The sequence below is a fragment of the Salmo trutta genome, chromosome 33 (genome assembly GCF_901001165.1).
Source record: "Salmo trutta chromosome 33, fSalTru1.1, whole genome shotgun sequence".
NCBI lineage: Eukaryota > Metazoa > Chordata > Actinopteri > Salmoniformes > Salmonidae > Salmo > Salmo trutta.
The window spans coordinates 27,425,970-27,449,830 of NC_042989.1; the positions used below are offsets into that span (position 1 = coordinate 27,425,970).

The window sequence follows — 23,861 nt, forward strand, 5'->3', positions numbered from 1 at the left end:
GGGCGGGACAGTCCATAGCATCAATGCCTTCCTCTTGCAGGAACTGCTGACACACTCCAGCCACATGAGGTCTAGCATTGTCTTGCATTAGGAGGAACCCAGGGCCAACCGCACCAGCATATGGTCTCACAAGGGGTCTGAGGATCTCATCTCGGTACCTAATGGCAGTCAGGCTACCTCTGGCAAGCACATGGAGGGCTGTGCGGCCCCCCAAAGACATGTCACCCCACACCATAACTGACCCACCGCCAAACCAGTCATGCTGGAGGATGTTGCAGGCAGCAGAACATTTTCCACGGCGTCTCCAGACTCTGTCACGTCTGTCACATGTGCTCAGTGTGAACCTGCTTTCATCTGTGAAGAGCACAGGGCGCCAGTGGCGAATTTGCCAATCTTGGTGTTCTCTGGCAAATGCCAAACGTCCTGCACGGTGTTGGGCTGTAAGCACAACCCCCACCTGTGGACGTCGGGGCCTCATACCACCCTCATGGAGTCTGTTTCTGGCCGTTTGAGCAGACACATGCACATTTGTGGCCTGCTGGAGGTCATTTTGCAGGGCTCTGGCAGTGCTTCTCCTGCTCCTCCTTGCACAAAGGCAGAGGTAGCGGTCCTGCTGCTGGGTTGTTGCCCTCCTATGGCCTCCTCCACGTCTCCTGATGTACTGGCCTGTCTCCTGGTAGCGCCTCCATGCTCTGGACACTACGCTGACAGACACAGCAAACCTTCTTGCCTCAGCTCGCATTGATATGCCATCCTGGATGAGCTGCACTACCTGAGCCACTTGTGTGGATTGTAGACTCCGTCTCATGCTACCACTAGAGTGAAAGCACCGCCAGCATTCAAAAGTGACCAAAACATCAGCCAGGAAGCATAGGAACTGAGAAGTGGTCTGTGGTCCCCACCTGTAGAACCACTCCTTTATTGGGGGTGTCTTGCTAATTGCCTATAATTTCCACCTGTTGTGTATTCCATTTGCACAACAGCATGTGAAATTTATTGTCAATCAGTATTGCTTCCTAAGTGGACAGTTTGATTTCACAGAAGTGTGATTGACTTGGAGTTACATTGTGTTGTTTAAGTGTTCCCTTTATTTTTTTGAGCAGTGTATATATATATATATATATACCATTCAAATGTTTGGGGTCACTTAGGAATATCCTTGTTTTTGAAAGAAAAGCTTTTTTCTATTAAAATAACATCAAATTCATCAGAAATACAGTGTAGACATTGTTAATGTTGTAAATGACTATTGTAGCTGGAAACGGCTGATTTTTAACGGAATATCTACAAAGGCGTACAGAGGCCCATTAATTGCAACCATCACTCCTGTGTTCCAATGGCACGTTGTGTTAGCTAATCCAAGTTTATAATTTGAAAAGGCTAATTGATTATTAGAAAACCCTTTTGCAATTACATTAGCACAGCTGAAAAATGTTGTCCTGGTTAAAGAAGCAATAAAACTGACCTTCTTTTGGCTAGTTGAGTATCTGAAGCATCAGCATTTGTGGGTTCGATTACAGGCTCAAAATGGCTAGAATCAAATAACTTTCTTCTGAAACTCATCAGTCTATTCTTGTTTGGAGAAATTAATGCTATTTTATGCGAGAAATTGCCAAGAAACTGAAGATCTTGTACAACGCTGTGTACTACTCCCTTCACAGAACTGCGCAAACTGGCTCTAACCAGAATAGAAAGAGGAGTGGGAGGACCCGGTGCACAACTGAGCAAGAGGACAAGTACATTAGAGTGTCTAGTTTGAGAAACAGACCTCTCACAAGTCCTCAACTGGCAGCTTCATTAAATAATACCCACAAAACAAGTCTCAACGTCAACGGCAAAGAGGCGGAGACTCCGGGATGCTTGCCTTCTAAGTTTCTTCAAGTGCAGTTTCAAAAACCATCAAGCGCTATGATGAAACTGGCTCTCATGAGGACCGCCACAGGAAAGGAAGACCCAGAGTTACCTCTGCTGCAGAGGATCATTTCATTAGAGTTTCCAGCCTCAGAAATTGCAGCCCAAATACATGCTCAGCAGAGTTCAAGTTACAGTCACATCTCAACATCAACTGTTCAGAGGAGACTGAGTGAATAAGGCCTTCATGGTTGAATTGCTGCAAAGAAACCCCTACTTAAGAACATCAATAATAAGAAGTGACTTGCTTGGGCCAAGAAACACTAGCAATGGACATTAGACCAGTGGACCTGTCCTTTGGTCTGATGAGTCCAAATTTGTGTCTTTGTGAGATGCAGAGTAGGTAAACGGATGATCTCCGCATGTGTGGTTCCCACCATGAAGCATGGAGGAGGAGGTATGATGGTGTGGGGCTGCTTTGCTGGTGAGACTGTCTGTGGTTTATTTTAACCAGCATGGCTACCACAGCATTCTGCAGCGATACACCTTCCCATCTGATTTGCGCTTAGTGGGACTATCATTTGTTTTTCAACAGGACAATGACCCAAAACTCACCTCCAGGCTATTTGACCAAGAAGGAATTAGGAGTTATGGAGTGCTGCATCAGATGTCTTGGCCTCCACAATCACCCGACCTCAACCCAATTGGACTGCAGAGTGAAGGAAAAGTAGCCAATAAGTGCTCATTATATGTGGGAGATCCTTCAAGACGATTGGAAAAGCATTCCAGGTGACTACCTCATTTAGCTGGTTGAGAGAATACCAAGTGTGCGAATTGGGTGGCTACTTTGAAGTATCTAAAATCTAAAATATATTTTCATTTGTTTAGCACTTTTTTGGTTACTAGATGACCCCATATGTTCATGAAGATCCCATGATTCATAGTTTTGATGTTTTCACTATTATTATACAATGTAGAAAAACCCTTGAATGAGTAGGTGTGTCCAAACTTTTGACTGGTACTGTATATATATATATATATATATGATGGCTTTGGGGTGAGGTGGTGGGGTGATGAGGAACTCGTTTTTGGGTGGTAGTGGTGGGGTGTAGGGGTGCAGGGGTTGTGATAGTGATTGCCATGGCTGCAGCTGGGGATGAGTAATTGCCTGTCTTGGTGGGAGCGTGTTCTGGAGCTAAAGTCGACTGCTTTCTTCCTGATGTATAGCTCATTTGGATTCCGCCAGCCTTCCACCAGCCTTGGGGCTGTATTATTCATGCCTTGACAGATAGCACTCACTTAAAGCATTGGAATGAAGCCAGGTAGTGGTGGGGCGACACAGGAACATTGCACCTAGAAGCCTGGCAGAGGGAGAGGGGGAGAGAGGGAAAGGTGTATTATTAGGAAAAGAGAGAGAGGAAAAACGAAAGAGGGAGAGGGAAGAGGAGAGACGTATGAGAGAGAGAGAGGGAGAGAGAGAGAGAGAGAGAGAGAGAGAGAGAGAGAGAGAGAGCTGGCCCAATAAAAGAGTAGAGAACAGGGTGATGTGATCAAGTAACCCTCCCCCTCACCCCCCACCCCGCCATCCCCTCCCCCTCCACCCCCTCCTCCCTCTCCTCCACCCCTGCCCTCACAAACCCGTCCCCTCCACCTCCACCTCTGCCCCATCCACCCCTGCCTCCTCCACCATCTCCCCCTCCACCACCACCCCCTCCACCCCCCTCCCACCCCCACCCCCAGCTCAGCTACCCCACTGCCTCCTTGTGCAAATCCAGATAAGGTCACATTAATCATAATGTGCCACATCACCTCCATGCCATCAACCCCCCTCTGTGGAGTATCTGTCTCTGAAATGAACATTTCCATATTCAATTGGGAGCTTTATTTTCCAAAAGGAGAGGGGGCGTGTGGGGCAGAACAAATAGAGGTGAAGTGGACTGGCTCTCTGGGGACTTGTTTTTCAGGGGTTCAATATTTTTAAAAGTGATAATCTTGGTTAATGTATTTAATCCACTTGTTTTTCTTTGCTTCGTGTAACCACTGCCATTATTGAATAAAATATAGTGGCGTCAGCTCCCCTTGGTTTTCAGTCAACTACAGCACTGGTTTTCCCTCTCTCACTTTTTCATAATAACCACGTTATCAGAAAAACTCAACCTATAAAACAACATAAGATACCTTCAAACACATTTCAAAACCAAGCCCCTCAAATATACTCTGGCACTCTCCTGTATCCCCCTCATCCCTTTCTTCCTCCGCCATTTGTTTATTTTTTCCCTTTGTGTTTTCCTCCTCTTTGTTTGGTGATGTGTTATTATGACAGTCAGTCAGGCCAGCTCCAGTACCTAGCTCTGCTCTAGCCTAGCGTTAGCTAGCGTGTGGTAAACAGGTGGTGTTTACTCCCCCTCCCTCCCTCCCTCCCGCAGGAGACACATCAAAGGAAATGACAGATCATGTGTAGCGAGCCCAGGGCCCAGCATCGTGCCAGGGGGATGTGTGATGAGGAGCAAGGGGGCGCAGGACAGCCAGACGCTTAGGGCTCTCCATCTCTTCTGGGCTGTGTACATCCTGACCTCTCACCCTCCCTACCCCCCTCCCACTAGCAGCAGCCCCCTAGCCTGCCCATCCCTCCGCACGGCTACCAGCTAAATTACATAAATGTCAAGAGTCTGCCACTGTCTCTGCTGGGGAAATGTACCAGGCCCAGTAGACTTTATTTATTTTATTTAACCCTTATTTACCAGGTAAGTTGACTGAGAACACATTCTAACGTACAGCAACGACCTGGGGAATAGTTACAGGGGACAGGAGGGGGATGAATGAGCCAGTTGGAAGCTGGGGATGATTAGGTGTGACAAGCCAACAGGACAGAAACACAGCAGCTGGGCAATAGGCTGGGGGGTGAAAGCAAAGATGGATATTAGGGAGAGAACTTGATGTATACTAGTTTACATTTCCATTTTAGTCATTTAACCAGAGTGACTTGCAGTTAGTGCATTCAACTTAAAATAGCTAGGTGAAACGACCACCTATCACAATCATAGTAAGTACATTCTTACCTCAGTAAAGCAGCTATCAGCAGTCAGTGCTAGTAAGAATAGACAAGTGCGAGTGTTGCTGCAGGAAAGATAAAACATGTTTTTTAGTATGTTTAATTATTATTATTATTTCAGATGGCACATGACACATTTTCTGTTGTATCATGGTGGGCCAGTTATATTTTAGGTAATTTTTCTCTCATGTTTTTTTGTGCTGATATTCTTGAGCTCTGGTGAATATTGCTGCCATATCTGTGCACATTAGAACCATATCTCAAACTAACTTTTAAAAACATTTATGGAGTTTGAACCCTATTATGGCAGTGTACTGTCTAATGCAACATATCCAGTGTAGCTAACACAGATGGATAGTGCAGAGGAGGAGGGTAAACCTCATCCAAGATGTGCCTCTCCCTACGCTAATGTGATTGATTGAAGTAATTATGTGAGTGGAGAGGACCCTTACAAAAATATAACATGGTACTACTATGGTACTTTCACTTCTACCATGGTGTAGTCTGAATCATGGAAATGCACCATGATTTTAGCCTTGAAGTATGATGGTACTACCATAGTACTGCCATCATACCTAAATATTACTATGGTATTGCATCATTTATACCATGGTATAGATCTGAATCATGGAAAAGTATGTGGACACTGAAGAGCTCAGTTACTTTCAATGTGGCACCATCAAAGGAAGACACTTTTCCAACAAGACAGTTTGTCAAATTTCAACAGCTGCCACGGTCAACTGTAAGTGCTGTAATTGTGAATTGGAAACGTCTAGGAGCAACAACAGCTCAGACGCAAAGTGTCAGGCCACACAAGCTCACAGAACGGGACTGCCAAGTGCTGAAGCACGTCCTCGGTTGCAACACTTACTACCGAATTCCAAACTGCCTCTGGAAGCAATGTCAGCACAAGAACCGTTCGTCGGGAGCTTCATGAAATGGATTTCCATGGCCGAGCAGCCGCACACAAGCCTAAGTTCACCATGTGCAATGCCAAGTGTCGGCTGGAGTGGTGTAAATCTTGCCACCATTGGACTCTGGAGCAGTGGAAACGCATTCTCTGGAGTGATGAATCACGCTTCACCATTTGGCTGTCTGAAAGACTAATCTGGGTTTGACGGATGTCAAGAGAACGCTACCCGCCTGAATGCATAGTGCCAACTGTAAAGTTTGGTGGAGGAGGAATAATGTTCTGGAGCTGTTTTTCATGGTTCTGGCTAGGCCCCTTAGTTCCAGTGAAGGGAAATCTTAATGCTACAACATACAATGACATTCTAGACAATTCTGTGCTTCCAACTTTGTGGCAACAGTTTGGGGAAAGCCCTTTCCTGTTTCAGTATAACAATGCCCCCATGCACAAAGCGAGGTCCATACAGAAATGGTTTGTCAACCCCATCGAACACCTTTGAGATGAATTCGAACACCGACTGTGAGCCAGGCCTAATAGCCCAACATCAGTGCCCGACCTCACTAAAGCTTCTGTGGCTGAATGGAAGCAAGTCCCCCGCAGCAATGTTCCAACATCTAGCGGAAAGCCTTCCCAGAAGAGTGGAGGCTATTAAAGCAGAAAAGGGGGGACCAACTCCATATTAATGCCCATGATTTTGGAATGAGATGTTTGAAGAGCAGGTGTCCACATACTTTTGGCCATGTAGTGTACCATGGTTTTAGCTTTGAAGAATGATGGTACTGCCATGCACCTAAATAATACCATGTTATAGATGTGGATCATAGAAATACCATGGTTTTAAACAGCATTATACATTCTACCATGGTAACACACAGTTATGATAAATGCTACCAGTTATTAATAATTATCTTTATTGTGTGTTTCCATAGTACAATGGCAGTATAATTATATTTGACATTTTAGTCCTTTAGCAGACATTCTTATCCAGAGCGACTTACAGTAGTGAGTGCATACATTTTCATATTTATTTTCATACTGGTCCCCCATGGGAATTGAACCTACAACCCTGACGTTGCAAGTGCCATGCTCTACTAACTTTATTCATTTAATGCATTAAATAAATAAACCCCCCAAGGTCAAATGAGGTTGGTTGGTATTACATTGGTGAATTTATATACCATTAGGGGCAAGTTTCTGATAAAGTCAGAGGCAGACTACTATTGTTTGTCCTAGTTTGTCTCTAACATCAAAGAAAAGGGAAATAGTTGCTGCAAGAAAGGGGTAATACTTTCTGTATTAATAATTAACTGTTTTTTGCTCATGTTTGGTTTCCCTGTGTTGCCAACCTGAAATGTGGGAAAATGTGAGATATATGGTAGCCTAATCTTTGGCATTTTGTAATAATTTACTGTATTTTTAATCAAGGGGTGTTGTGCTTGTTTCGGCCCGGAGAGGGAGCCGCTCGCTCTAGTGGTTGCTTCACACGCGCTCACTCTACAGTGGCTCTTGCGCTAGCCTGCCTAGTCAATTGAATGAGAGAGCCAAGCCAACAAAATATTTTAAATGTTAACATCACAGTGAGCGATATATATAGCATAGGATATGAAACACCAAGTTAAGAAGAGTATAATTATATAATCGTTGTTATTTTTGATTATGTTTTGATAGTTAAATTAATTTATAAAAGTCCGTTAGCATAGAAGCTGTTGTCGGCTAAAGTTAGCTCCAGTCAAGCTAGCCTGTTGTAGTCATGGCGACAACGTTCACACAGTGTAAACAAAAGGAAACATTGTAACTTGCTGTTTTTAGCGATATGTTGAGAATTACATGATAAACATGTATCTGAGATAAGATGATAATTTTCACAAATAGTTTTTTTTGGTATATTGGCTTTTTAGAATTGTATAGAGAATTCTCACGTCACCCCGCTCCTCCGCTCTCTCCACTGGCTTCCAGTTGAAGCTCGCATCCGCTACAAGACCATGGTGCTTGCCTACGGAGCTGTGAGGGGAACGGCACCTCCATACCTTCAGGCTCTGATCAGGCCCTACACCCAAACAAGGGCACTGCGTTCATCCACCTCTGGCCTGCTCGCCTCCCTACCTCTGAGGAAGCACAGTTCCCGCTCAGCCCAGTCAAAACTGTTCGCTGCTCTGGCACCCCAATGGTGGAACAAGCTCCCTCACGACGCCAGGACAGCGGAGTCAATCACCACCTTCCGGAGACACCTGAAACCCCACCTCTTTAAGGAATACCTGGGATAGGATAAAGTAATCCTTCTATCCCCCCCCCCTTAAAAGATTTAGATGCACTATTGTAAAGTGGTTGTTCCACTGGATATCATAAGGTGAATGCACCAATTTGTAAGTCGCTCTGGATAAGAGCGTCTGCTAAATGACTTAAATGTAATGTAAATGTATAGCCAAGTCAGTTGAGTGAGAGAGAGTGAACTGAATTGAAGAGAGAAGCACAAAACAAACTAACTATTTTAAATCTTCAAGGTTTCAGACTCCCTTCATTCTTCTCACCATACCCTATCCGGGTTTCAGACCATGTGTGTTGTGGTTTTCAAATATGAGCTAAAGGGTTTAAGAGAGTACTAGGCTTACGCTTTGCCATTGCAGAGCGAGTAGTCAATTTTGCAATATGTGAGTACCAAAAATTACTACGTTTTTTATGATGGTCCGGTGAGACACAGACCAACATAATACATTGTAAACAACAACCATGCTTTCTTGTTTCACTACATGCTGCCAGTACAAACCCATGTTTTTTTATTCATTGTACTACCACGGTTAATTTTTGTACCATGGTAGCAAGTACAATAAAAAAAAAAATCATGTTTTTTTTATCACTACCATGGCAGGAAAATAGCATGGTACTGGTGCAAATACCATGGTATTTTCCTGCCATGGTAGGACAATGAAAAAACTACCATGGTACTATCATGGTTTTTTGGTATTTGCACCAGTACCATGGCATGTTTTTGATTGCACTACCATGGTATATTTTTGTAAGGGGATCCTTACCTGGGTGATCCAGGAGTGAAGTTAGGTGCTTTATCAGTCCACCTCTTACTGAAGTTATGATTAGAAAACATTATAAACGATTAGAAATCATACAAATTATATTTTTTTATGAAAAAAAGTATGAAAAAGTATGAAAAAATGGCATGAAAATGTATGCACTCTGGATAAGGGTGTCTGCTAAATGACTAAATATAACATTTTGTGGAGTTCCTATGCTGGCCACTCTCTCCATACAGTCTGTTGTACTGGTGTATTTAATCCTGAGGTGTTTAGTGGATTGACTCATCCATAGCAGAGTGATGGGCAGCTATAGCCTCAGGTCAGCAGGGGTGTGGATGTGTTAGACCACTACCTACCTGGAGCCATACTCTTCCATCCCCTCAGTGAGGCCTTGATCTCTGGGCCCCAGATAGACAGACAGGCACATATCTGTATCCGATGGGGGTGATATGGCTGAGAGGGTCCTAGGAGAGGCTAGGGGCTACTGGTTGGGCCTCTGGGGTGTCATTCTGTCAGGCTTGGATAGCAATTCTGAGGCTGGGTCTGGGGCAATGGCAGGGGGCCGGGTTTGGGGCAAGGGCAGGGGGCTGGGGTAGGGCAGAGGCAAATGAAGGGGGCTGGGGGAAGGACAAGTGCAGGGGTAAGGGAAGGGGTAAGGGTTAGGGAGTATGGGGGTAAGGGGTAAGGGGTATGGGGCAAGGAAGGGGGCTGGGATAAGAGCAGAGGGCTGGTTCTGGGGGAGGGGCAGGCAGCTGGAGAAAGGGAAGGGGAAAAGGAAGGGGGTTGGGACTGGGGAAAGTGCAGGGGCAAGGGCAGGGGGCTGGGGCAAGGGCAGGGGGCTAGGGGCTGGGGCAATGGAAGGGGGCTAGGGGCTGGGGCAATGGAAGGGGGCTAGGGGCTGGGGCAATGGAAGGGGGCTGGGGAGGTGCAGGGGGATGGTTTTGGGGCAAGGGCAGGGGCTGCGCCAAGGGCAGGGGGAAATATGAGGGCTGGGGCTAGGGAAAGTGCAGGGGTAAGGGCAGGGAAACAGGCAGGGGTAAGTTGATGGACATGGGGAAAGTAATGGTGCTGAAGAAGAGGTGACTAGGGGGCTGAGGAAGAGACGGGCTGAAGAAGAGGCTGGGTACGGGGCTGAGGCAGAGGAAAATACTGGGGCTGAAGAAGAGGCTGGGTACGCGGCTGGGGCAGAGGAAAATACTGGGGCTGAAAAAGAGGCTGGGTACGCGGCTGAGGCAGAGGAAAAGCCTGGGGCTGAAGAAGAGGCTGGGTACGGGGCTGGGGCAGAGGAAGAGACTGGGGCTGCCTGGCAGCCTGAGTTAATGATGTGAGTTGGTGCTGGGTCTGTGTTTGTCTGCATGGGTTTGATTCCTCTGGCTCTACTGCATTGACTGTCTCCCATTACAGTCCATCACACTACAATGAATCACAACAGGGACTTGATGTTTTTCAATACCATCTCTGTGTTGGCTGTGTGTACAAACTATACCATAGCGTGTGTTGTATTATCCAGTATAAAATCCACAATTAGAGCACACAGAATACACCCAAATTGCAGTGGCTGCCTGAGCCTCCCCTCCCACAGAACCACACAGCTTTTGCTCTCTTCTCCCCCTCTCTCTGACTCTCATTCTACCTCTACCCCTCTTTCCTCTCCCCCTCTCTCTTGCTGTCTCTTGCTCTCTCTCCCTCTCACACTCCTCTCTCTCTCGCTCTGTCTCTCTCTCTCTCCCTCTCTCTATCTCCCTCTGTCTTTCTCTCCCTTCCATTCTCTCTCTCTCTCTCCAACTCTCCTCTCCCTATCTCTCCTTTTCTCCACCGACCCCCCCCTATATATATATATATCTTTCTATCTATCTCTTCCTGACTTGCTACTGTTTGCGAGGATGGCAAATCCCTGTTGGATTTCTGGAGGATATCACCATGGAGATGGCGCTCTGCCACGCGTGCCAATAGATCCTGTTAGGTAGGGACACAGCGAGAGGTGCACAGAACTCCTCTAATAGCTCTCTCTCTCTCTCTTTCTCTCTCTCTAGGCAGACAGGGGATGAGGTAGAAAAGGAGACAATTTAGGTATAAAGAGAGAGGATGGTGGTAAGAAGAGAGATAGGTGAAGAGTGAGTGAGAATGGGGTGTAAGGGATGGAGAGGGAGAGAGAAAGACAGGGGAGATGGTGAGAGTGAGAAAGAGAGAGATTGAGAATGAGAGAGTGAGAGAGAAAGGGAGAGCGAGAGACAAAGTGAGAGAGAAGCAGGGGAGATATAAAGTAATCAACACTTAGAAAAAAAGGTTCCAAAGGGGTTCTTCGGCTGTTCCCATAGCAAAGCCCATTTTGGTTTCAGGTAGAACCCTTTTTGTTTTCAGGTAGAACCATTCTGGTTTCCATGTAGAACCCTCTGTGGAAAGTGTTCTACATGAAACCCAAAAGTTTTCTTCTTGGAACCAAAAGTAGTTCCTTTTAGGCTCTAGATAGCACCTTTTTTTCTAAGAGTGAAGAGTGAAAGCCATGATGTGCAGCAGCAGTCTCATCCCAGTGTCAGGGAGACAAATAGCACATAATGCTTATGACTGGACAAAGCTTCATCCCCCGCTGTGAACAGGCTTTAATATGACTGCTAATAAAGCTGCTGGGTAACGCTCACTGTCACCTGCCTGGGATTACACACACACACACACACACACACACACACACACACACACACACACACACACACACACACACACACACACACACACACACACACACTCACACACACACACACACACTCACATGCCGGAAGCATTAACGCATACATATATACACACGCATGTAAGTGCACACATGGACACAGACACAGAGACACACATACACAAACACAGACACACACACAACCACACAAAGACAGAGGTAATCCTACTCATGATTCTGAGCTCTCAAAATGGGCTTTCCTTAACATGTACAGTGTTTTCCTCATGTTACTTGACTGACCACTTGTTCCCCTTTAGTTGAATGCATTTCATCCAGAATTATCTCTTTAAAAATACAATACAAACCTGAAGTGGCTTTTCTGTTACACAAGGGTCAATTTTCCTTCGATAGCTGCCTTTCATACCAAACACACCTATTAAAGACTTCTACCCTGCTGCCTGGTGAAGAAAAGACAAAAGACAAATACTTTCTGTCCTCCTCTCCTGACGCCAGCAGTATTTCTTTATTTAAATGGACCTTAATAATTACCTGTGGAATGTTAATTGCAGGGCGCAGTCAGAAGGATGTAGTCACGGTAGCAGGGGTGAGATGGTTGAGATGTGGCAAAGGCCTTGCTGTGAGAAAGCGGAGAATTGTGGGATGCTGATGTGTGTGTGTCACTTCAACCTCACAGCAAGAGTAGTAGGCTACACCAAGCAGTGGTTTTCAACCGATGTGCTGCAGCACACTGGTGTGCCTTGAGGAACTCCTAGGTGTGCCGGGAGACTTTTCCTCATCTTGATCGTTTTTTGGAACACTCACTTATAAACATGACCTGTGGAATGCAGACGGAATTTTGACCTAGGAGCACCAGCGCCGCTCAGATAATACATAGAATAGCTCTGTATCGTTGTTTCAAGGCCGGTGCACTCAGGCTGTTGTTACAGGCTGTTGTTGCATCATGAGCAAAGTATTTTGTATCATTTTACACTGAACAAACAAATGTACGCAACATGTAAACTGTTGGTCCCATGTTTCATGAGCTGAAATAAAAGAGCCCAGAAATGTTCCATAAGCACAAGAAATGTATTTCTCTCAAATTTTTTGCAAAAATGTGTTTACATCCCTGTTAGTGAGCATTTATCCTTTGCCAAGATAATCCATCCACCTGACAAGTGTGGCATCAAGAAGCTGATTAAACAGCATGATCATTACACAGGTGCACCTTGTGCTGGGGACAGTAAAAGGCTGCTGCAGTTTTGTAATACAACACAATGCCACAGATGTCTCAAGTTTTGAGGGAGTGTGCAATTGGAATGCTGACTGCAGGAATGTCCACCAGAGCTGTTGCCAGAGAATGTAACGTTAATTTCTCTACCATAAGCCTTACCATAACGTTGTTTTAGAGACAGTACGTCCAACCCGGCTTCACAACCGCAGACGAAGTGTATGGCGTCATGTGGGCGAGTGGTTTGCTGATGTCAACTTTGTGAACAGAGTGCCCCATGGTGGCGGTGGGGTTATGGTATGGGTAGGCATAAGCTACGGACAACGAACTAAATTGCATTTTATCGATGGCAATTTGAATGCATAGAGATACTGTGACGAGATCCTGAGGCCCATTGTCGTGCCATTAATCCGCAGCCATCCCCTCATGTTTCAGAATGATAATGCACAGCCCCATGTCACAAGGACCTGTACACAATTCCTGGGAGCTAAAAATGCCCCAGTTCTTCCATCTAGCAACCTTTCGGTTACTGGCCCAACGCTCTAACCACTAAGCTACCTGCCATCCAGACTAGTCTCCCAGTCTCTGCCGCTGAAAAACATCCCCAAAACATTCACAGTAGGGATGGCGCCAGGTTTCCTTCAGACGTGACGCTTGGCCTTCAGGCCAAAGAGTTAAATCTTGTTTTCATCAGACCTGAGAATCATATTTCTCATGGTCTGAGAGTCCTTTAGGTGCCTTTTGGCAAACTCCAATTTGGCTGTCATGTGCCTTTTACTGAGGAGTGGCTTCCGTCTGGCCACTCTACCATAAAGGCCTGATGGTGGAGTGCTGCAGAGATGGTTGTCCTTCTGGAGTTCTGTCAGAGTGACCATCGGGTTCTTGGTCACCTCCCTGACCAAGACCCTTCTCTCCCGATTGCTCAGTTTGGCCGGGCTGCCAGCTCTAGGAAGAGTGGTGGTTCCAAACTTCTTCCTCTTAAGAATGATGGAGGCCACTGTGTCTCGACACAATCCTGTCTCGGAACTCTAGGGACAATTCCTTCAACCTCATGGCTTGCTCTGACATGCACTGTCTGACATGCACTGTTTTTGCTCTGACATGCACTATGGATGATCAATAGAAACAGGATGTTTTCGCTTTGTCTTTGTGGGGTATTGTGTGTAGATTGATGCGGAACATGTTTTATTTAATCCATTTTAGAATAAGGCTGTAAAGTAACACAATGTGTAAAATGTTGAGTGGTCTGAATACTTTCCGAATGCATTGTATTTTTGTTTTTAACACATTAGTGGGATAAAGAGGCATTTGGAGATCATGCATAAAGTTGTTTTCGGTAAATATTGTAATGAAGTCTTTCAGTAAGGGAGGATTTTAGGACCCACTGAAACATATTTGCAGTAGTAGTACAATGGAACATTATGTAACAATGGAAATACTAACTGGTGTAATTGACCCCTTTTTATTGGCCAGATAAAAACAATTTCTAGTGATTTTAAACGTTAATCCATTCGAGTGTTTCAATGCAATTAGCAGTATCACTGAGATTGTGAATTGTGAAGTGATTCAGGTGAAAATACATGAATAGCTGTCATGGATTGACTGTAGCACATTAAGCACAGCCATACAGCCCCTCCATCTGGGTGATGCACTGCAAGTACTGCCTCATCGCTAAAAGCCATCCAGTCTGACAGACAGAGAGGTATGCAATGGAAGACGAGTAGAGGGAAGAGTGAATTTCAACAGCTAGACACCTTCACTCCTTCCCAACTTCCCTCCCTCCCTCGAACTCACCTATCCTCCCTGCCAGGCTGGCTGCTTGGCAGTACGTATCCTGCTGGGAACAGCCCTTGATTTATTTGGAGGGGCTCTGGAATGGGCCAGGATGAGTGGCATTTTAATGTTCTTTTGAGATGTTTGGTCACAAGCACTATTGATCACAGTACCCAGCGACCCCACCCCCACACACACACCTCCACCCCCACCCTGGGGAGAGGTGCAGGACCTGCAGGAGCCTGCAGGGCTGACAGGCAGGGAATGAGTTTCCTTTTGGTCTTAGATTAATGAAATGAGGCCCTGGGTGTGGGTGCAGGGGTCAGGCTATTAAGTAATCCCTGGGCCTGCTGAGATTGAGGCTGTCTGCCAGTTGAGCCCGACGCTGACTGAGTGATTGACACTCGCTCCTTTTGGTCTGTGTAGAACAGTGTGTGTGTGTGTGTGTGTGTGTGTGTGTGTGTGTGTGTGTGTGTGTGTGTGTGTGTGTGTGTGTGTGTGTGTGTGTGTGTGTGTGTGTGTGAGAGAGGGAGAGAGAGAGAGAGAGAGAGAGAGAGAGAGAGAGATCATAAATCATGCGGCTTTGCAATTCTGAAACAAATAAACACTGGTAAAAGGTCCACAGTTAGCATGTTGCAGGGAGTCAAAATACCCAGTTCTCCAGCAATTTAAGAAATGAGGCTCATGTATTAGCAGCACCCCCCTAACCTTGAGTGGAGGAGGCTTCCGAGAGGTGCCACATCCGCTTGGAAACGTCCAAAACAGAACACCTCCACCGACTATAATAACTGCTGATATAATTTCACTCCTCCGCTCCTTCAACCTAATGCTGTCTATTTGTTCACATTAGGGCCTATTCTGGGCTGAGTGAGGAGGGATAAACACTCTGGGCTGGTGTGAAGGGGAAACAGGAACATTTCACAGCTCAGTAGCCTCTAACTAAGCATACCTGAAGCATTTCTGACTCTGTTACCGACCAGCATGGAACACTGCTCTGCTTGGCACCCAAAACACGTTGTCGCACTGGTCTCATTGGGACTCTGTCCGTGTGGTTAGTTTGATAGAGGGACTGGGTGCCACATGCGCACATCAATGTACACATACACACATGCACTTGAACACACACACACACACAGACCTGTATCGCCCCCAGACTCCCCATGGTTTGATGAGGGAAATGGATTAGGCTCCTGTGATCAATATTCTGGGTGAATACACAGATGATCAGATGATCAGATTAAAATGTGTCCTCTGCTGCCAATGGGACCAGGAGAATACAGTAAACGCATCCCTCTGATTATGCTGTTTTCCCAATGACCATACTACAACAACATGTATAGCTGCATGTTTCGCTGCAGTCGCCACAACAGAGTCAGACGATGCCAGCTAAATAAACAATTTGTTTTCAGAGGGTAACCCAGGGATGCAATTATCTATTTGTTTTAATATCATTGTTTTTATTTGTCTCAGAAATCCTCATCCTGCCTCCTATAATTATTAACCCAGCAAAGGATGGCAATTAGAATGTAATTACACAATAGTGAATGATTATGGGCACGATTAGAGCTCCGTTTACTAAACTTTGATTTCACTTTCTCTATGGTGCCACAAACGAAAACCTTCAGCAGAGCATTGGCTCTGTCCTAGAGCTGTTCTGCAGCGAGAAAGCAAGAGAACATTCAGCACCTTGTACCATTGTGCTGCAGTAGTGTTTTATTGTGTTTTGTAGAATTCTCTCCAAATGTGTTTTAGTCAGTGAATAGCCTGCTGGGTAGTGTGCTGGCCCAGTGACACATTTAGAGACCAGAGCCAGTGTATTGTATTAGCTTAGCCAGTCAGCCACTAAGCCTGGTGAGGTGGCTGGGGTTTTGGGTCTGCTGGCTAACAGTTAATGGTTCTGGTGTTATCTGTCCCCTGCAGTGTGTACGGCTGCCCTCTGGCCAAGAAGAGGAAAACAGTGGACAGACAGCCTCTGGAACCCCTGGAAGTGTTGGAGCCCATACTGGAACCCCTTGAACCAGCATCCAAGGGGACACCACTCATAACCCAGATGGACAACTCTACTATGGAGGAGAACTACGAGACGGACGGAACAGAGGAAATGGATGATAGAGAGGAGGAGGTGGAGGAGGGAGTAGAGGATGGGGGAGATGAGGAAGAGGAGGAGGTAGAGGATGAGGAAGAGGAGAGATACTCGGATGACAATGAGGAACAGATGGAGCAGGAAGAAGGAGATGTGGAGAGAGGGGAGGGAGAGGGGGAGGAGGTAGAGGTGGAACAAGAAGAGGAGGAGGAGGAGGAAGAGGAAGAGGGAGTAGAAGAAGAGGAAGAGGAAGAAGATGAGGAAGAGTATGAGGAGGAGTTTGATGAGCAGAGTCAAGGCCAAGGTGAGACTTTATTTACTTGCCTGTTACACCGAAAGATATTTGGATATAATATTCAAAAGAATGTAAATATTTGCATTGTGGAATGGTTAGAATATATATATATATATATATATATATATATATATATATACACAGTGCCAGTCAAAAGTTTGGACACACCTACTCATTCAAGGGTTTTTCTTTATTTTAACTTTTTTCTACATAATAGTGACGACATCAAAACTATGAGAAAACACATATGGAATCATGTGGTAACCAAAAAATTGTTAAATAAATCAAAATATATTTTATATTTGAGATTCTTCAAAAAGCCACCCTTTGCCATGATGACAGCTTTGCACACTATTGGCATTCTCTAAACCAGCTTCACCTGGAATGCTTTTCCAACAGTCTTGAAGGAGTTCCCACATATGCTGAGCACTTGTTGACTGCTTTTCCTTTCCTCTGTGGTCCAACTCATCTCAAACCATCTCAACTTGGTTGAGGTCAGGTGTTTGTGGAGGCCAGGTCATCTGATGCAGCACCACCAAAGCACCCCCACACCATCACACCTCCTCCTCCATGATTCACGGTGGGAACCACACATGCAGAGATCACCCGTTCACCTACTCTGCGTCTCACAAAGACACGGAGGTTGGAACCAAAAATCTCAAATTTGGACTCATCAGACTAAAGGACAGATTTCCACCAGTCAAATGTCCATTGCTCGGGTTTCTTGGCCCAAGCAAATCTCTTCTTCTTATTGGTGTCCTTTAGTAGTGGTTTCTATGCAGCAAATCGACCATGAAGGCCTGATTCATGCAGTCTCATCTGAACAGTTGATGTTGAGACGTGTCTGTTACATGAACTCGGTGAAGCATGTATTTGGGCTGCAATCTGAGGTGCAGTTAACTCTAATGAACTTATCCTCTGCAGCAGAGGTAACTCTGGGTCTTCCCTTCCTGTGACGGTCCTCATGAGAGCCTGTTTCATCATAGTGCTTGACGGATTTTGTGACTGCACTTGAAGAAACTTTCAAAGTTCTTAAAGTTTTCCGGATTGACTTACCTTCATGTCTTAAAGTAATGATGGACTGTCATTTCTCTTTGCTTATTTGAGCTGTTCTTGCCATAATATGGACTTGGTCTTTTGCCAAATAGTGCTATCGTCTGTATACCACCCCTACCTTGTCACACACAACACAACTGATTCTCAAACACATTAGAATGAAAGAAATTCCACAAATTAACTTTTAACAAGACACACTTGTTAATTTATATGCATTCCAGGTGAATACCTCATGAAGCTGGTTAGGAGAAGGCCAAGAGTGTGCAAAGTTGTCATCAAGGCAAAGGGTGGCTACGTTGAAGAATCTAAAATCTAAAATATATTTTGATTTGATTAACACTTTTTTGGTTGCTACGTGATTCCATATGTGTTATGTCATAGTTTTGATGTCTTAACTATTATTCTTCAATGTAGAAAATAGTAAAAATAATGAAAAACCCTTGAATGAGTAGGTGTGTCCAAACGTTGGACTGGTACTGTATACAGTGTCTTCAGGAAGTATTCAGACCCCTTGACTTTTTCCACGTTTTGTTAGGTTACAGCCTTATTCTAAAATTGATTAAATCATTTTTTTCCCTCATCAATCTACATAGAATAACCCATAATGACAAACCTAAAACAGGTTTTTAGGAATTTTTGTGATTATTAAAAAAAATATAAGCTAATATCACATTTACATAAGTATTCAGACCCTTTACTTAGAACTTTGTTGAAGCAGCTTTGGTAGCGATTACAGCCTCGTGTCTTCTTGGGTTTGACGCTACAAGCTTGGCACACCTGTGTTTGGGGAGTTTCTCCCATTCTTCTCTGCAGATCCTCTCAATCTCTGTCAGGTTGGATGGGGAGTGTCGCTGCACAGCTATATTCAGGTCTCTCCAGAGATGTTTGGTCAAGTCCGGCCTCTGGCTGGGCCAATCAAGGACATTCAGAGACTTGTCACGAAGCCGCTCCTGCATTGTCTTGGCAGTGTGCTTAGTGTTGTTGTCCTGTTGGAAGGTGAACCCTCACCTCAGTCAGGTCCTGGGCACTCTGAAGCAGGTTTTCATCAAGGATCTCTTTGTACTTTGCTCCGTTCATCTTTGCCTCGATCCTGACTAGTATCCCAGTCCTTGTAATTGAAAAACATCCCCACAGCATGATACTGTCACCACCCTGCTTCACTATAGGGATGGTGCCAGGTTTCCTCCAGATGTGACGCATGACATTCAAGCTAAATAGTTTAATATTGCTTTCATCAGACTGGAGAATCATGTTTCTCATGGTCTGTGAGTCTTTAGGTGCCTTTTGGCAAACTCCAAGCGTGTTTTCATGTTCCTTTTACTGAGTAGTGGCTTCCATCTGGCCACTCTACCATAAAGGCCTGATTGGTGGAGTGCTGCAGAGATGGTTGTCCTTCTTGAAGGTTCTCCCATCTCCACAGAGGGACTCTAGAGCTCTGTCAGATTGACCATCGGGTTCTTGTTCACCTCCCTAACCAAGGCCCTTCTCCCCCGTTTGCTCAGTTTTGCCAGGCGGCCATCTTTAGGAAGATTCTTGGTGATTCCAAACTTCTTCCATTTAATAATGATGGAGGCCATTGTGTTCTTGGGGATCTTCAATGCTGCAGAAATGTTTTTGTACCCTTCCCCAGGTCTGTGCTTCGACACAATCCTGTCTCAGAGCTCTACGAACAATTCCTTTCACCTCATGGCTTAGTTTTGCTCTGACATGCACTGTCAACTGTGGAACCGTATATAGAGAGTTGTGTACCTTTCCAAATCATGTCCAATCAATTGAATTTACCACAGGTGGACTTCAATCAAGTTGTAGAAACATCTCAAGGATGATCAATGGAACACGATGTACCTAAGCACAATTTCGAGTCTCATAGCAAAAGGTCTGAATACTAATGTAAATAAGGTTTTTCTGTTGTTTTTTTAATAAATTTGCAAAACTTTCCCAAAAACTGTTTTGGCTTTGTCATCATGGGGTATTGTGTGCAAATTTTTTCATCCATTTTAGATTATGGCTATAAATTAACAAAATGTGGAAAAAGTCATGACGTTGAATACACTGCTCAAAAAAATAAAGGGAACACTTAAACAACACAATGTAATTCCAAGTCAATCACACTTCTGTGAAATCAAACTGTCCACTTAGGAAGCAACACTGATTGACAATAAATTTCACATACTGTTGTGCAAATGGAATAGACAACAGGTGGAAATTATAGGCAATTAGCAAGACACCCCCAATAAAGGAGTGGTTCTGCAGGTGGTAACCACAGACCACTTCTCAGTTCCTATGCTTCCTGGCTGATGTTTTGGTCACTTTTGAATGCTGGCGGTGCTTTCACTCTAGTGGTAGCATGAGACGGAGTCTACAACCGACACAAGTGGCTCAGGTAGTGCAGCTCATCCAGGATGGCACATCAATGCGAGCTGTGGCAAGAAGGTTTGCTGTGTCTGTCAGCGTAGTGTCCAGAGCATGCAGGCACTACCAGGAGACAGGCCAGTACATCAGGAGACGTGGAGGAGGCCTTAGGAGGGCAACAACCCAGCAGCAGGACCGCTACCTCCGCCTTTGTGCAAGGAGGAACAGGAGGAGCACTGCCAGAGCCCTGCAAAACGACCTCCAGCAGGCCACAAATGTGCATGTGTCTGCTCAAACGGTCAGAAACAGACTCCATGAGGGTGGTATGAGGGCCCGACGTCCACAGGTGGGGGTTGTGCTTACAGCCCAACACCATGCAGGACGTTTGGCATTTGCCAGAGAACACCAAGATTGGCAAATTCGCCACTGGCGCCCTGTGCTCTTCACAGATGAAAGCAGGTTCACACTGAACACATGTGACAGACGTGACAGAGTCTGGAGACGCCGTGGAGAACGTTCTGCTGCCTGCAACATCCTCCAGCATGACCGGTTTGGCGGTGGGTCAGTCATGGTGTGGGGTGGCATTTCTTTGGGGGGCCGCACAGCCCTCCATGTGCTCGCCAGAGGTAGCCTGACTGCCATTAGGTACCGAGATGAGATCCTCAGACCCCTTGTGAGACCATATGCTGGTGCGGTTGGCCCTGGGTTCCTCCTAATGCAAGACAATGCTAGACCTCATGTGGCTGGAGTGTGTCAGCAGTTCCTGCAAGAGGAAGGCATTGATGCTATGGACTGGCCCGCCCGTTCCCCAGACCTGAATCCAATTGAGCACATCTGGGACATCATGTCTCGCTCCATCCACCAACGCCACGTTGCACCACAGACTGTCCAGGAGTTGGCGGATGCTTTAGTCCAGGTCTGGGAGGAGATCCCTCAGGAGACCATCCGCCACCTCATCAGGAGCATGCCCTGGCGTTGTAGGGAGGTCATACAGGCACGTGGAGGCCACACACACTACTGAGCCTCATATTGACTTGTTTTAAGGACATTACATCAAAGTTGGATCAGCCTGTAGTGTGGTTTTCCACTTTAATTTTGAGTGTGACTCCAAATCCAGACCTCCATGGGTTGATAAATTGGATTTCCATTGATTATTTTTGTGTGATTTTGTTGTCAGCACATTCAACTATGTAAAGAAAAAAGTATTTAATAAGATAATTTAATTCATTCAGATCTAGGATGTGTTATTTTAGTGTTCCCTTTATTTTTTTGAGCAGTATATATATATGTGCAGTATAGTAAGGGAATAAAGGCAGTAAATGATACTTTTGCCAGCGTACTGGGAAATGAAATGTGATACAATTTTACATAACAACATGCAAACAGAATCCCAAGCCTGCATGTCCCAGAACATAGAATATAATATGCTGTTCATATTCCTTTGATCTTTGTTTGTTTCATCTGTTTGATTGGTTTATTTATTTGTTTCAGCATTTGCTTTTCCTCCAACCTACTGTATAAGACGACTGTAGCTACCTGAAAAATCATTTTTAGTGCTAGATCAAACCCGGTCACTAAGAAAAGAGAGACAGTTTGGCAGCAAAGGCTCTTTTTTCAAGAGAGATTCAGCTCTGTAATTTTAGGTGTTTTGGGGACTTTTGCCTTCAGGGTTATCTCAGTCGGAGGTTAAGCAGTGCTGGCGTTGTCTCTCAGACACAGATCCTGTGAAAATGGCAGTTTGGCACTGGCTGGATGGGAACCCTCTGTCCATCTATCTCCAAAACACCTAAATGCCCTGAAACACTGAATCAGGACTCAAAATGATGCGGTGAAAGAAGCCATCGTTCTTGAAATGACAGCATCCATAGAACTACTGCATAGGTGTCAGAGAGGGCATGTATTTGTGTGAGAAAAGTCAAAAGCAGCCCTTGCTTACTCACCACCTTTGCTTAATGGCATGCATAAGTTAGATACAAAACCTTCTGTTCACAATGACCTGCAACAAACACAATGATCACAGATCTCTCTATAGAGAGAAGACACAGTAGCCTGTGTCTGGTTTGGAGACAGTCTGGTATGTGACAAGTTCTCCCCCATGTGTGGTCTCTGCCTATTACTTGCCCTAACACCACATTTGACAGGTTTCTCTCCAACTCATTCTGCCTTTCACCCCCACACCTCAAATCCTTCCCTGACAGAACCTTCACGTCCAATTAAGACTGGAGCTCTGAGAGAGCGAGAACGAGAGAGAGACAGAGAGGGGGGGCTCTGTTAACCCTCTGTGGTACAGTACGTTGTCCTAACTTATTTCTAGTAGTGTAGTATCAGCCTCCCTCCTCTGTCTCTCTCTGTCTCTCTGTTGGGCATGTGAGAATCTCCTTAGACTGACATTAATTACAGCGACCACAGTCAAGGAGATAGTCTTTGTTTCCATTCTTGACTCAAAGAGCACAATTCAGTCAATTCCACTGGGTGTTCTAGCTTTCTGCTCTGGCCTAAATAAACTTAGTGAATATTTGGGATTCTCTCTGTCGTTCTCAACCACAGTGCCATCTTTAGAGAGGAGGATGAAATCACACCTTTATTCGTCTCCTTTTTTCTTCTTCTCAGAAATGTAGATAAGTCTCTCCACATGCATTAGGCCACTATCATTTCCACCATACTCTCCAAGACATAAGTGGCAGCAGGCAGATTCCAATCTGCTAACTGTAGTAGAGGTGGCATTGTTATGGCGGTTCTATGTTTCTCAATGGATATTTGCACACTGCTGCACACTGCTGCTGCATTGCTAATCCAAGCTTTATACGGAGCAGCGCAATCTCTCAGTTCCTCTTTCAATCTGTTTCGCTTCCCTTTCCCCTTTGTGTACCTTGATTGCTCTTCAAATTGCTTTCCTGAGCCATGTTTCAAAACTTCAAAAAATGTAACCTCTGGCAGCCATGGCAAGGGTAGGGTACTGTAAGAAAGCGTTCCCCTGTCAAAATATGTGCCTGGTCAGTCGTGACTGTTCTCTCTCCGTGGTCCAGAGCCCTCACCCCAACACCCTACATGTTGTCTTGCTCTCAGTGGATTTGTGTGTGTGTGTGTGTGTGTGTGTGTGTGTGTGTGTGTGTGTGTGTGTGTGTGTGTGTGTGTGTGTGTGTGTGTGTGTGTGTGTGTGTGTGTGTGTGTGTGTGTCAATGTGTTCTCTGGGTGTGAATTTAATGTTTGTGTACACCTATGTAAAGTGTCTCAAGAATGCATATATGTGTTTGTTTGTGCATGTAAGTCTTTCATGCTTCATGTTTCCCTCTATCTTATTGAAATGTTCCCGGTCACACACAAGTGTATTGGGACAGCTGATGCGTCTTTGAACCTGGTGATAATTAATACTTCACCACGGAAGATTACATCGCACTACTGTTTTGTAAGGTGATTTTCTCGCTCCCTCCAGAAATCAAAGTCACATGTATTACTTATTTGTTTGCCTCTTGGCTTTTTCTCTGCGCAGGAATGTAAGTGGCAAACGTGTGGCGGTTTGGGTGTGAGCGATGCGATGCGCTCTTGGCGGTTTAGGCCGGGAGGGAA

General features: G+C 45.3%; 1 protein-coding gene across 6 annotated transcripts in view; it reads left to right on the forward strand.

Moving 5' to 3' along the window:
• Positions 1-23,861, forward strand: part of LOC115172775 (myelin transcription factor 1-like protein) — a 160,146-nt gene that overhangs the window by 93,569 nt on the left and 42,716 nt on the right. For all 6 annotated transcript variants that reach the window (XM_029730515.1, XM_029730514.1, XM_029730517.1 and 3 more), the window contains exon 6: positions 16,429-16,895. In XM_029730515.1, the coding sequence (XP_029586375.1) occupies positions 16,429-16,895 (467 nt within the window). The remainder of the gene's footprint in view (positions 1-16,428; positions 16,896-23,861) is intronic.